Genomic DNA, 13,475 nt, shown 5'->3' with positions numbered 1-13,475 from the left:
ACAACAAATTCCACAAATTGACTCTATTTCCAAACAAAAAAGCAAAAAAGAAGATGGGCAAAAAGCTCGCACCTTTGTGCCAATCTCGGAGTCGAAATCGTACTTATCGAGAGCGGCAGTGAAATCCTCAACAGTGAAGGCGACGCCCTCCATTGGCGCAGTCCGGCATCTCTCATACGCCTCCTCAAAGACCTCCTTCAGTTTTTGCCTCTCCTTCTGCTCAGACGTGAGCGCATAGTACGCCGAGACCACCGTGGAGACCTTCTTCCCCGTGGACAACGACAGCGACGGCGCCGGCTTGGAGAGCGGCGACGAGGACGCCGGCGGGCATCTCAGCCCGCAGAACTGGTTCAAAAGCGCCGCCATTGTCGCTCTTTCGAAGCTCGTTATCAGCTTCTATCCGATTCCAATGGTTCAAAGGTGGGGTTTTTATGGAGGGTTAGATAAGGCATAGAACTAAAACTATTCTTCCAAGTATGCCCCCATGATTTCCCATAATAGGCCTCTAAAATGTTTGAATGGCTCCCATAACTCTCTTATCCTATTCACCAGCAGTGAGAAAAGCAAAGGATGGGCTCTAATGGAGTAAGCTATCATTGTTATCTCAATCCACACATTGAAATAGAGAGGGAGTTGTTGGAAGGGAGGAGGAGAAGGAGAAGGAGAAGAGAATGGCTGCAAGATTGGTTTTTGTGCAACCAAGGCAGTTCTCTCACCTAAGCTCTTCTTGGTTTTCTCCACACTCTTCTCTTCTTGCTTCTTCAGTCTCTGACTTCAATGGTGCTTCTCTGAACTTCTCAGTCAAGGTATGCTTGTTTGTATCCCTTACTGATTGTTATTACTACTTCTATAGATTGATGGCAAGTCTTGGTTTTGTCTCAAATTTTTTCATTAAGTGTTTTGCTGAACTCTTTTTTTGTTTACTATTCTTTGATGCACATTGTGTTGTATTATTTATTGATTACTGTCTACTTTCTTTGTATTGAGGGAAATTCTGTCAAATGAAGAAGAATGGCATGGTTTTGCCTTAACTTGTTTCATGATGTTATATAGAGGAAGGAACCATAGAGTTTCAGTAAAACTCTGTTTTAGTTTACTTTTCTTTGATGCATTGTTCTGGTGTGCTTGTGTTGTATTCATTTATAGATCACTTGATTTTTAATTGTGTGTTGTATTTGGATTGATGGAAAGCATACAAATGAATTAATTATGTAGTTTTTCTATCAAGTTGTTACATTATAGTTGTGTTTCTTGTGTCTAATTCTATGGATTGATGGAAGGAGAATTACATTGTTTTATTTAAAGTTGTTTGAATTTTTTCTGTAGAACAAAAGGAAGGTATGGCAGTCGAAGGGAACACTGCAAGTGAGATCGTCGAATGAGAAGAAGATCTTGATAATGGGTGGCACTAGATTCATTGGTGTATTCCTTTCTAGACTCCTCGTCAAAGAAGGACACCAGGTTCTTTTTGTTTTGCCCTTTAGAACCTTTTTGATTCATTCTTTCAGTGATCACTGTTGATCAACATCGACAAAAGGATTTTGATTGCCATTTGGTTTCTTAGGTGACGTTATTCACTCGAGGGAAGGCACCCATAACCCAACAATTGCCAGGAGAATCTGATAAAGAATACACTGATTTCTCATCAAAGGTAAAATGATTTATGTATGTTCTATGTTTTTGTACGAAGCTTTTTCTGCCACATAATCAAAGGCGACATATCTTGCAATACTATTTACTGACATTCAGTGAAGGATGAAATCGATTCTGTATCGAATAACTTCATATACTGTTATGATGCATAGGTATTGCATTTGAAGGGGGACCGGCAGGATTTTGAATTTGTGAAGACTAGTCTTTCAGCCGGGGGCTTTGATGTCGTCTATGATATAAACGGTAATCACCGATTCGTGCTTCAATTGTATAATCAACAAGCAATTTATTTTCGTCTGATAAGAAATTTAATTCAGGACGAGAAGCTGTTGAAGTAGAGCCTATATTGGATGCTTTGCCGAACCTTGAACAGTTAATATCATCTCCCTTACCACTTAACATTTATAATTCTGCAACTACACTTTGCTGACTGATGAAAATTTTCTTAGGTTCATATACTGCTCGTCGGCAGGAGTCTACAAGAAATCTGATCTGCTACCTCATTTTGAGGTGAGACAGACGATAACATTTTGTTATTGTGATGAATTTATTCTCCGTAAATTGCTTATGTTTTTTATTGAGTATGATGAACAGACCGATGAAGTTGATCCAAAGAGTAGGCACAAAGGGAAGCTTGAAACCGAGAGCTTGTTGGATTCAAGAGGAGTGAACTGGACTTCCATAAGACCAGTTTATATATATGGACCTTTGAATTACAATCCTGTCGAAGAATGGTTCTTCCACAGACTCAAAGCCGGACGACCGATTCCGATTCCTAGCTCTGGAATTCAGATCACTCAGCTTGGACATGTTAAGGTTATTATCAACATCAATCAAAACTTTTTTGTTATCATGATGATAAAAACTTACATTTTTGCTGTAAATATGAATTATAGGATTTAGCAACTACTTTCGTTAAGGTTCTCGGTCATCCAAAGGCAAGCAAGCAAGTGTATAACATATCTGGATCAAAATATGTCACCTTTGATGGATTAGCAAAAGCATGTGCTAAGGTAAATATTACTAATTGACATGAATTTAGATAACTGTCAATCCAATGTACTGTAAATGTTGATAATTTTCCGTATTTTTCGAGGCTGCTGGATTTCCTGAGCCTGAGATAATTCACTACAATCCGAAGGAATTCGATTTCGGGAAGAAGAAAGCCTTCCCTTTCAGAGATCAGGTACATTTCGATGTCGGTTATTAATATATATTGAATTGTGACAATGACGATAAATCGGTCTTGTTTTCAGCATTTCTTTGCATCAATTGAGAAAGCAGCTCGAGAACTCGATTGGACCCCAGAATTCAGCTTGATTGAAGGCCTTGCAGATTCATACAATCTTGACTTTGGCCGAGGAACTTTCCGTAAAGCTGCCGACTTTTCTACCGATGATATAATTCTCGGCAAATCTCTTGTTCTTCAGAGTTAAGATTCAATTCTTGGGCAATTTTCAGCAAATTTCTGATTGCTTAATCTGGTTATCAGGCTTGTAAATTGGATGACATGCTACACTAGTTTTAGTTTTTTTCCTATCAATAGAACATCCAATTTTAATGTATTTTTCTTCTTGGACTTCTGATGTGATCTTCTATTTTTTTTTTATTATTTTTCACCTCAAAAAATATTAAATAAATAACAATTGAGCTTTCCAACTGCTCTGCAATTTTCTACAAAATCCAATCCACTGACTTTCCATCTACTTCAATCCATAAATATTGACTCAAATCAATCCTTCTCATTCCCTTAACTTCTCCCAATATAAAATTCACTCAATCCCAACCCTCCATCTCTAATCCAATGGTCCACAATTTTCCATCTCATGGATAAGATGTCCTATTCCATTCTTCTAGTATTAAAAATTCCAAGGCCGGTGGTCAAACCCAAACCGGTTTAGTCAAACAAGAAAACCCCAACACGTTGGACCGGATCTAAACCGAATATTCCCCTCGGGTTCCATCACCGCCCCAGTCCCAAAGTAGCTACAAGTCTCACCAAATTGTAGGGGTGGCAAAAATTCGGGTCCAGATAAAACCGGGTCCGGATAACTACTAATATAAATAGAAAACTCAGTGTCCGGACTGCCCAGGTTTTTAAATCTGACAAACTTTGAGATGTCCAAACCCGGGTTTATTTTTAAAACCGGGTTGTCCGGATGTCCAAATTTTTCCGAATTCTATAAGTTATTTTTAAGTTCGATCTCAAATATTAAATTATACTGAAAAATAATTTAATTCACATTAAATGTAAAAACATTAATAATCCAAAACTCAACTCAAATTATGAAAAATCTAGTCTTTAATAGAAAAAGCAATAGACTGTGAAAAGTTTTTGAAAGAATGTACTTTAAAAACAGATACTAGGGTTGCAGAGCTTTTAAAGTTTTTAGGGGTTAAAAGGGCGTTGTCCGAATTTCTATGTCCGGACCGTACCGGATTTAAATCGGACTAACTGCTCAGTCTCGGACCCTTACCGCATTTGCAAATCTTACGTCTAAACCCTTTTTATTCCGGTCGGACAAAAACCGGCCGCTGGGTCGGACAGATTATCACACCCTCTACCAAATTGAAGGCGGTGAACTTCCAAACAGTCAGTTGGCGGTGATTGTATCTCAGCATCCAGCTCCTTCGCGGAACTTGTTCTTGGACACGTGGCAAGCATAAAGTGATTCACACCACTGCTTTCATAAACCGACCTAGATTAACTAACGATCTTCTCCAACTAACTTCCTCCCTCCTCGCCACGTGTCATTCAAAAATCGAATCCTAAGAGCCACATGTAGTTCGGTTATTCCATCTCGGATGGAAATCGGACGGCTTATGTCTCGTTCTTTTGCTGAGGTGTGGGACCCACACGCTCTGCTTTAATTAAAATTTTCCGCATATATCACAAAGATCCTGACCGTTCGATTGATTACATAGGATGGGATCAAGAGCCCTCATTGGTTAACTGCTTAAGCTTAGGTTGTACCTGAGGAGGAGGAAAGGAGGGAAGAGCCTTCTAGTTCTAGCCAAGATAAGAACCTTGATACCATCTCGAGGGAAATCGGACGGCTGAGACACTCTGGAGATCGGGAAGTAAAACAGATCTAGACCGTTCTAGCTGCGATTTTACCAAATTAACCTTTTCCAGAAATTTCTTCCAACTGACTCCACACCACACGATGGTTACCTCCTACACGTGTACGGTTGAGATATCTTGATAGTTCGATGATTCTCAACCTCGCGGTCTATTTAAACCCAATGAACCCGAGTATTCAGGAAACACAAGCTTGGTACATCCAACGAATTCTTTGGAAAGTTCTAGTGATTCAGTGATCTCTTCTTCTCTCTCTCTCTCTTTCTCGAGCTCGATCTCGGTGGTAATGGCGCCTCAGATGATGAACAAGGCCGTGGCTGTGAACGGTGGTGCGATTGGGAAGCAAGGCGGGAATGGGAAGCGGGCTTACGTGACGTTCCTCGCCGGAGATGGTGACTATGTGAAGGGTGTTGTTGGATTGGTTAAAGGACTGAGAAAGGTGCGTTCCTCTTACCCTCTCGTTGTCGCCGTGCTGCCTGACGTGCCGGAGGATCATCGGAAACTTCTTGAGAAGCAAGGTTGCATCGTCCGTGAGATCCAGCCTGTTTATCCGCCGGAAAACCAAACCCAGTTCGCCATGGCGTACTATGTCATCAACTACTCCAAGCTTCGTATCTGGGAGGTAACAATCCTTCCGATCCGTCTCTATCTCTCTTTTCAAATTTCAAATCTTGTTGATAGGTCAGTGATTCTCTGCTTTAATTGCAGTTCGTGGAGTATAGCAAGATGATTTACCTGGACGCGGACATACAGGTATACGAAAACATCGATTACTTGTTCGATCTCCCCGATGGTCACTTCTATGCCGTGATGGATTGCTTTTGCGAGAAGACATGGAGTCACACCAAACAATACCAGATCGGCTACTGCCAGCAGTGTCCAAACAAGGTGGAATGGCCAGAGAGCATGGGACCTCGCCCCTGCTCTCTACTTCAACGCCGGCATGTTCGTCTCTGAACCCAGTCTCACAACCTGTGAAAAAAACTCCCTCTCCACCGTCCGCATCACAACCCCAACCCCATTCGCAGAACAAGACTTTCTAAACATGTTCTTCAAAAGACATCTACAAGCCAATCCCTTTGATCTACAACCTCGTGTTAGCAATGCTATGGCGCCATCCTGAGAACGTCGAGCTGCACAAAGTCAAGGTCGTCCATTACTGTGCTGCGGTAAGTCCTCAATCACAACCAATTTTTGAAAAAAATCATTCTTTTATTATTTTTGGGTGGGTTTTCTTAATTTTTCATTTGGGATTTAGGGTTCTAAGCCCTGGAGGTATACTGGGAAAGAAGCAAACATGGATAGAGAGGACATTAAGATGTTAGTGAAGAAGTGGTGGGATGTTTACAACGATGAAGCTCTAGACTATAAAGGTCCAGTTTTGGTGGATGGTGTTGATGAGCAGAGGAACCAGCCTTTGCTTGCCGCTCTCTCTGAGGCTGGTGTTGTTCACTATACTACTGCTCCTTCAGCGGCATGATTTCACCACTTTGGCCTACACTTGTCTGATGATTTAGTGTGGCTTTTAATTTATTTTTAATTTTTAGTTTTTCTTTTCTTTTGGGAGGTCATGTGATATGTGTGTGATAGTTTGAGTAATGTGAAAATATATATAATGTAATTTTTATAGTAATAACAAAAAGAAAAAAAAAGGATTTTGTATTTATATTAAGTTGAAAGTGTTCATCTGATTGGTTATGACTTATGAATGAGTTATTTAATTAAATTATGGTTAAATTGCTCATAAGTGTTACTTGGAGGTTGGTGTGTGTGTGTTTTTTTTAAATTTATAGTAGTGTTTTTTATGCTCATCTTTTCCGTTTTTAGTAAATTATTGTGCTTGTAGTTTTTTTTACTGTTTTTTTTTAATGAAGGTAGAGGTTTATCTATTTTTATAAAAAATAAAAATTAAAAAAAAAATTTACGTGGAGGTTGGTGAGTAGACCATGTAGCCGAGGTTACATGATGAGACGTGGTTGACAGGGAAAGACTTGGTTTGTTGCTTAGAATGTAAGATTTCTCAGGGGAGTGCACATCACATTTATTTCCTTGTTTACAACTTGGATTTATAATTAAGACTGTCTGACTCCATCTTCATGGGGGGAAAAAATACATGCATGTTTTTGTTTTCAAAGGAGTTGCTTAGTCTGCACATCAATTTAATTTTTTTGGCACATTTGATATAATTAATTTTCTTGTGCTGGCTCATCAATCTAATTCTTGGGCCCGTATTCATTATAATTTTCTCCTCCTGCTGGTTAAGTGTTGCGAGGTGGAGTAAATATTGATATAAAATAAAATAAAAAGATTAAATAAAAACAAGATACTAAAATTTATACATGTTTATTTGTATGAGTTGTCTTATTTTATGTTATCGTTGGAGTATCCAACATGAATAATGATTCAAGAGTACAAATTATATTTGACATATTATTTTTTTTATGTGTTACACATTCAAAATATTCAAAGGATTTTATGATAATTTTATTCAACAGCTATCACATTCAGTCTTTATTATTACTACTTTATCGATAAGAATCTTTATGTATTACATATGTTTTTAACATCCAAAATCTTCTTCTTTTATAGGCTAAAATAACAACAAATAGGTGATTTTAATTAATAATTACACAAAAAGATGGTTTTAAAATAAAAAATAATTATCACCCACTATAAACATGGCTTCAAAGTCAAATGTGATGAGCACTGACCATTAGTGAGTTTAAAAAAAAAACACACGTACATGAGGAACTAGATTTATCTTCTTCTTTTTTTTTTTTTCCATTTTTTTAACATAGGTGGAATATCATAAAAAACATACAAAATATAGGGGAAAAAATATTTTTACATAAAGAGTTTATAATTAAAAAAATATTTTTCTATAATTTAATTTTAATAAAAAAATAAATTTTTTTTATTAATATGAATTCCCAAACATATATGCATTGCTTCAAATCTAATAATTTTACCCACAAAATTATGCTATATCAAGTTGGAACATACATTGGATGTAATTTTTTAATAAAATAGATAAATTATAACTTTATTAAAAAAAGAAAAAAAATAGAAACAAGAAAAATAAAAAATAATAGAATCAACAAGAAGACACAACAAGCTAAAAGACTCACACCAGTGGTGAGATGCTCAAAATAAAATCTCGGTAGGATTTTATTTTGTTTTTTCTTTTCTAAATAAATATGTGGTTTTATAATAAAATAGATAAATCATAACTTTATTAAAAAGGAAAAAAATAAAAAAATATAAAAAAATAATAGAATCAACAACAAGACTAGCAAACGATCGCATTCGCAGTTGTTTATGAGTCAAATCTCTCCTAGCTAAGATCTCTTTACATCTTGTTTATACTCGCTCACCCTCGGGATTTTTATATTATTCTTTCATCTGTATATATACTTTGTAAATCAGGGTTCAAAGATCTTGCTTTAATCTTATTTTTTTATTCATAATGACATCGTCTATTATTCCAAAACAATAAGACACAAGCTAAGAGACTCGCACTAGTAGTGAGGTGCTCAAAATAAAAAGGAAAAAAAAAGAGAGGAGATAAAGAAAGAAGAATGAAGAAAGACGAACAACTAGACTGGCGAAGACCACCGTATTGACATTGGATGCATTGGCAAACCTATATAACACGAGCATTTACAAATTCCAACAAAATAATAATAATAAAAGAAAAAACAATGCTTTTCAAGCTCAGTATCATCAATCGAAGTCGAGCTCGAGCTCTCCCTTCTCTGAATCAATCCTTCTTCTCCTCCGCTCCAAACCCTAGACAACGAAACAATGGCGATGGAGAAGAAGACGAAGCCGTGGACACCATCTTCCACATCGTCACCACCTCTCCCTCCGAATCCTCCATGATCGACTCCCTCAACCAGTCCCCAATCCTTCTCACCAACTCCCTCATTGATGCCCTCCTCCTCCGTCTCCGCTTCAGCCACGCCAACCCTCACCGCGCCCTTCACTTCTTCTCCTTCACCTCCAATCGCCGTGGCTTCTTCCACTCCTCCTCCTCCTACGACACCATGCTCTACATCCTCGGACGTGCTCGCCTTTTCTCCCACGCCTGGCAACTGCTCGTCCAAATGCGCCGCAAGGACTCAACCCTAATCACCCCCAAAACCCTCCAGATCATCCTCGGCCGCATCGCTAAGGTCTGCTCTCTGCGCCAAACCCTCGATAGCTTCCGCAGGTTCAGCAAAATCTCATCTTGCTCTGATACTGTTTGGTTTAATGCCTTACTGAGAACTCTGTGTCAAGAGAAAACCATGGCCGATGCTCGCACTGTTTACCACTCTTTGAAGCATGATTTCAAGCCTGATTTGCAAACTTTCAACATCCTCCTCTCCGGCTGGAAATCCTCCGACGAAGCCGAGCACTTCTTCGAAGAAATGAAGCTTCTCAATGTCATCCCAGATGTCGTCTCCTACAATTGCTTGATCGATGTCTACTGTAAAAACAGAGAGATTGAGAAAGCACGCAAAGTGTTCGATGAAATGCACGACAGAGAAATCAACCCGGATGTGTTCTCGTACACAAGCTTGATTGGTGGGTTGGGATTGATAGGCCAACCAGACAAAGCTAAAGAGCTTTTGAATGAGATGAAAGAGTTGGGTTGCTACCCCGATGTCCCGGCTTATAATGCAGCTATCCGGAACTATTGCATTGCGAAACGGATCGGTAATGCTTTCGGTTTGATGGAGGAGATGATGAGCAAAGGATTGGTTCCAAATGCAACTACTTATAATCTCTTCTTTCGGGTTTTTTACTGGGCTAATGAGTTGAAGAATGCCTGGAGTTTGTACTTGAGAATGAGAAGGGAAAATTGTTTGCCGAACACGCAGTCTTGTATGTTTCTTATTAGATTGTGTCGGAGGCAGGAGAAGGTGGAGATGGCGATCGAGTTGTGGAATGATATGGTCGAGCATGGGTTCGGTTCCTTCACATTGTTCTCCGATGTGTTGTTTGATCTTCTTTGTGATTTTGGGAAGTTGGAGGAAGCCGAGAAGTGTTTTTTGCAAATGGTGGATAAAGGTCACAAGCCAAGCAATGTTTCGTTTAGACGGATAAAGGTTCTTATGGAGCTCGCAAATAGGCATGATTCTTTGCAAACACTTTCCGATAAGATGGCATTTTGTGGACGACATTCGCCTAATAATAATATTATTCGAAGCAGTTGACAGCGAGTTTTGTTTGTGTATGCTAATGAATTTGATCATATGTGAAAAATGATGAGAGAATTAAGCTGTGAAATGATATGGCCGGGCTTGTGCACATTGGTTTTGTATGTGTTATTTAATCATCTTTGTAGTTGGAAGAAGCCGAAAAAGGTTTCAGATGTAGTAAAAAACTGAGTTCAATGTTTCATTGAATTTTGCATCGGAATTAGTTGCATTTTGAGGCTAAAGTTTTCGTTCATTCTTGTGTTTCTTCTTCTGTTTGTTTCACTTTGTATTCATACAGCTATAAAGCGCTCGGTTAGCTGAACAACATAGAACGGGTCGGATCCTCAATGGTTTACAACCCGAATCCGCAATCACCGACAGTCACTAATGTACAAATCCAACCGTAAATCAGTACTAGTTTCGGATCACGATGTAGTTATGGAAACAGGTCGGATCTTGCAAGCTTTTGACCCGAATCCGTTATCACCAGCGTGTGCAAATCCAACCGTAAATTTGCCTCGCGATCGATTTTTCTCACGAATCTCGAGACTCTTTTCCCGGCAATGTGGGTATATAACAGCCAAGGGATCGAAAGAGAGAGAGAGAGAGGAGCTGGAGCCATGGGAGAAGCGATCGCCGACGAGAGGAGCACGACGGTGGAGATCAAGGACCTTAGCTTCACCTATCCGGGGATCGATGGCCACCCACCACCGGGATCGGCCCCACTCATCGATGGGTTCTCGCTCACCCTCCATGCTGGAAATCGTTGTCTTCTCGTCGGGTCCAATGGTGCTGGTGAGAGCTCTTTCTCTTGCTATTTGGTTCTCTCGTTTCTTGTTTGCGTAGTGATCTGATCTGGATTTTCCTTGGGATCTGTGTTGATTGTAGGGAAGACGACGATTTTTGAAGATTTTTGGGAGGGAAGCACATGGTTGGGCCGGAGATGGTTAGGGTTCTTGGGAGGTCTGCTTTTCACGACACTGCTCTCACTTCTTCCGGCGATCTCTCTTACCTTGGTGGCGAGGTTTGGTTTGGGTTTTGCCTTTCGATTTAGTGTTTTACCTTAACTTCCAAATTTGAATTTTTGTTGATCTTAATTGAGGTGCTTAGTTACAATCCTCTTTTTTTGTTGTATCAATTTGAAATCTTCTTTATATGAAATTTTTGAATCAGAGCTTTTTATGTGGATTTTTAGTTTGATAAGCTGTTTTTTGATTGGGGAGTGAGGGTGATTGTTTGTTATAAACGTAGAAAAGTTGATAATTTGGAATTTGTTCCACAATTTGGTGATTTGGTGGTGTTAGTTGTGGCAATTATACTCTTCCAAGTGATATGTCTATGGCTTAAGAATTGTCCACGTTTTCTTTTTTTCTTTTTAAAAATAAAAGATTGGAATATGGGGGGATGACTTGGTCTTAGAAAGACATACATACTTGTAGAGGCTGGTAGTTTGTGTTAAGAGTAAAATCTTAGATGATTTTACTTATTAGGTTGATGATCTATTTGTTGGATTAAGTATGCTTTACAATTTGAGTTTTTGATGTTTAGATAAGGCCAATCATTTATCATTAGTAGAGGGAAGTCTTGAAGCTTGTTGTCCATTTTATTTGTGTGATTTATATGTTTAGTGAGTTTATTCATGGTTGTATTTGGCAAAGTTGGAAATATATGTTTCTGAGATGTAGAAATTTGCTGCAGTGGAGGAGAGATGTTGCTTTTGCTGGTTTTGAGGTGTCTATACAGATGGATGTCTCAGCAGAGAAAATGATTTACGGAGTCACTGGTGTTGACCCCCAAAGGAGAGATGAACTAATTAAAGTAATGCATTTGACTTAAATTGATATTGTATTGTGAAATCTATTATTCAGACTAGACAAACACTACTTAGGAAGTTGTTTATTTCTTGCCAAATATTGTTGTGTTAGGTTTTAGACATTGATCTGTCATGGAGAATGCATAAATCATCAGATGGTCAGCGGAGAAGGGTACAAATATGTATGGGCCTTCTTAAACCATTTAAGGTCTCAAATCTGGGAACTCTTTTCTGCATTATGTTTTGCTATTCTCTACTTTATGGTTGTCTTTTGAAATCATCATTAATTGTAAGAAATTGGATCTCTTTTATTCTCTTAGGTTCTTCTTCTTGATGAGATTACAGTCGATCTAGATGTGCTGGCAAGAGCCAATCTGTTGAAATATTTGTCAAAAGATTGCGAGGAACGAGGAGCTACAATAATATATGCTACACATATATTTGATGGCCTTGAGAATTGGCCTACTCATATAGTGAGTTTGTCTCACTTTTCCACAATAAGATTTTTAATTGAAGTTTTTGCATTTTAACTGTCTCAATACTTGTATGACAGGTTTATGTTGCACATGGGAAGTTGCAGTTAGCTTTGCCTCTGGCAAAAGTGAAAGAAATGAGTAATTTATCTCTGATGGTAAGTAAGCTGATTGCTTAATTGATGGTTTCCAATAGTGAATGGTTGTTGATCAGAGTGGATTGTGAATGAAAACAACATGAAATGCTAAAATTTACAAAAGGTCATCTTTTCTCTCCAAGTCATTCTAGGACATTGAAATGATCTTTTCCAAATGAAGGCCCTCTAAACTCTATATATGTCTCATTGCCTTTGACAATTGGCACTGCAGCATTGCCTTCTTGATCTTAGTTAGCAGATCACTTCATTCAGAGATAAATTTTTCAGCAATAAAGGGCATGCATTTCTAGAACCAATCAGTCTATTTTATATGTTATCAATACTTGTTGTACCATGGTACATTAATTTTAATGGTTCTTGGGATGTATAGAGAACAGTTGAGAGTTGGCTGAGGAAAGAAAGGGACGAAGACAGGAAGAGAAGAAAAGAGAGGAAGTTAAAGGGTCTCGAAGAATTTGATAGGGCAGTGGAAGGCACCCGTGTGATCGGAGATCCAGCGAAGAGCGCCGTGCGAGTTGTTAACAATGGGTGGGCTGCTGGGAGGCTGCATTCAACAGTAGCTGGAGAAGAAAATTTCACCTTCAGTTCAAACAGAGTTCTCAGGCAATGATTGGTGATTAAACAGGGTTTTTGAAAAACTTTGCTGATTTGTGTTGTTCTTATTATATTTTACTTATTATTATGTATGTATTCATGTGTGCAATAAACATAGGTGAATCACAAAGTTATAGTTATTATAAAAAAAAAAAATAATTACTATTTATTTCTAAGCATCATCACAATTTGTTGTCTCATGTTTTTAATTATTGATACCGTAGTTTATTTGATTTAATTAGTAGGTTTTAAGTGTTTTCCTGCCATCAATATATCTTAATACATGATTGATAAGTAGCAGTCTTGCAAGGATGTTCTTTTCATATTTTGGAAGTTCACACGTGTACAAACACCAAGAAATTGAAAAGATTATCCTTTTATTATTCTTAAATATATTATATTAATTAAAACGTATGTTAACAATGTATGTGAATAAATTCACATGTATATTATATTAAATAAATTTCAATAATTTTATTTTAAAAATTCTGAATATTTTTTTCGGGCCTTTTGGTT

At 38.2% G+C, this 13,475-nt stretch overlaps 4 protein-coding genes across 4 annotated transcripts; all 4 read left to right on the top strand.

Annotated features, from left to right (window-relative positions):
* Positions 1-575: 575 nt before the first annotated feature.
* Positions 576-3,236, top strand: LOC120265371 (chloroplast stem-loop binding protein of 41 kDa b, chloroplastic-like). Its single transcript, XM_039273244.1, has 10 exons — positions 576-806; positions 1,327-1,461; positions 1,565-1,651; positions 1,806-1,896; positions 1,971-2,025; positions 2,103-2,163; positions 2,248-2,469; positions 2,550-2,666; positions 2,750-2,839; positions 2,910-3,236. Exons 1-10 carry the CDS (start codon positions 672-674, stop codon positions 3,087-3,089), a joined length of 1,173 nt encoding a protein of 390 aa, XP_039129178.1. The 5' UTR covers positions 576-671; the 3' UTR covers positions 3,090-3,236.
* Positions 3,237-4,932: 1,696 nt separating this feature from the next.
* On the top strand, positions 4,933-6,383 carry LOC120265372 (galactinol synthase 2-like). The gene is given in 5 exon segments (XM_039273245.1): positions 4,933-5,357; positions 5,444-5,653; positions 5,655-5,789; positions 5,791-5,904; positions 5,994-6,383. Coding segments are annotated over 5 exon segments (1,017 nt in total). The 5' UTR covers positions 4,933-5,021; the 3' UTR covers positions 6,216-6,383.
* Positions 6,384-8,342: 1,959 nt separating this feature from the next.
* On the top strand, positions 8,343-10,150 carry LOC120265368 (putative pentatricopeptide repeat-containing protein At1g02420). Its single transcript, XM_039273242.1, has one exon. It carries the CDS (start codon positions 8,365-8,367, stop codon positions 9,934-9,936), a length of 1,572 nt encoding a protein of 523 aa, XP_039129176.1. The 5' UTR covers positions 8,343-8,364; the 3' UTR covers positions 9,937-10,150.
* A 364-nt stretch (positions 10,151-10,514) lies between these two features.
* On the top strand, positions 10,515-13,128 carry LOC120265383 (ABC transporter I family member 20-like). The gene is made up of 7 exons (XM_039273257.1): positions 10,515-10,750; positions 10,831-10,945; positions 11,620-11,739; positions 11,847-11,942; positions 12,055-12,207; positions 12,288-12,365; positions 12,736-13,128. Exons 1-7 carry the CDS (start codon positions 10,542-10,544, stop codon positions 12,973-12,975), a joined length of 1,011 nt encoding a protein of 336 aa, XP_039129191.1. The 5' UTR covers positions 10,515-10,541; the 3' UTR covers positions 12,976-13,128.
* Positions 13,129-13,475: the final 347 nt, after the last annotated feature.

Source organism: Dioscorea cayenensis, chromosome 7, assembly GCF_009730915.1.
Source record: "Dioscorea cayenensis subsp. rotundata cultivar TDr96_F1 chromosome 7, TDr96_F1_v2_PseudoChromosome.rev07_lg8_w22 25.fasta, whole genome shotgun sequence".
In the NCBI taxonomy this organism is placed as follows: Eukaryota; Viridiplantae; Streptophyta; class Magnoliopsida; order Dioscoreales; family Dioscoreaceae; genus Dioscorea; species Dioscorea cayenensis.
The sequence above is the reverse complement of the archived record's forward strand: the minus strand, read 5'-3'. Positions and strand labels throughout refer to the sequence as shown.

Excerpts from the sequence above, each read along its gene's own strand:
- LOC120265371 (XM_039273244.1), top strand. The coding sequence starts at position 672 with ATGGCTGCAAGATTGGTTTTTGTGCAACCAAGGCAGTTCTCTCACCTA. Across the intron at positions 1,652-1,805 it reads ACACTGATTTCTCATCAAAG|GTATTGCATTTGAAGGGGGA; the intron begins GTAAAATGATTT and ends TATGATGCATAG. Across the intron at positions 2,026-2,102 it reads GCTTTGCCGAACCTTGAACA|GTTCATATACTGCTCGTCGG; the intron begins GTTAATATCATC and ends AAATTTTCTTAG.
- LOC120265368 (XM_039273242.1), top strand. The coding sequence starts at position 8,365 with ATGCATTGGCAAACCTATATAACACGAGCATTTACAAATTCCAACAAA.
- LOC120265383 (XM_039273257.1), top strand. The coding sequence starts at position 10,542 with ATGGGAGAAGCGATCGCCGACGAGAGGAGCACGACGGTGGAGATCAAG. Across the intron at positions 10,751-10,830 it reads TCTTGCTATTTGGTTCTCTC|ATTTTTGGGAGGGAAGCACA; the intron begins GTTTCTTGTTTG and ends CGATTTTTGAAG. Across the intron at positions 12,366-12,735 it reads TGAGTAATTTATCTCTGATG|AGAACAGTTGAGAGTTGGCT; the intron begins GTAAGTAAGCTG and ends TGGGATGTATAG.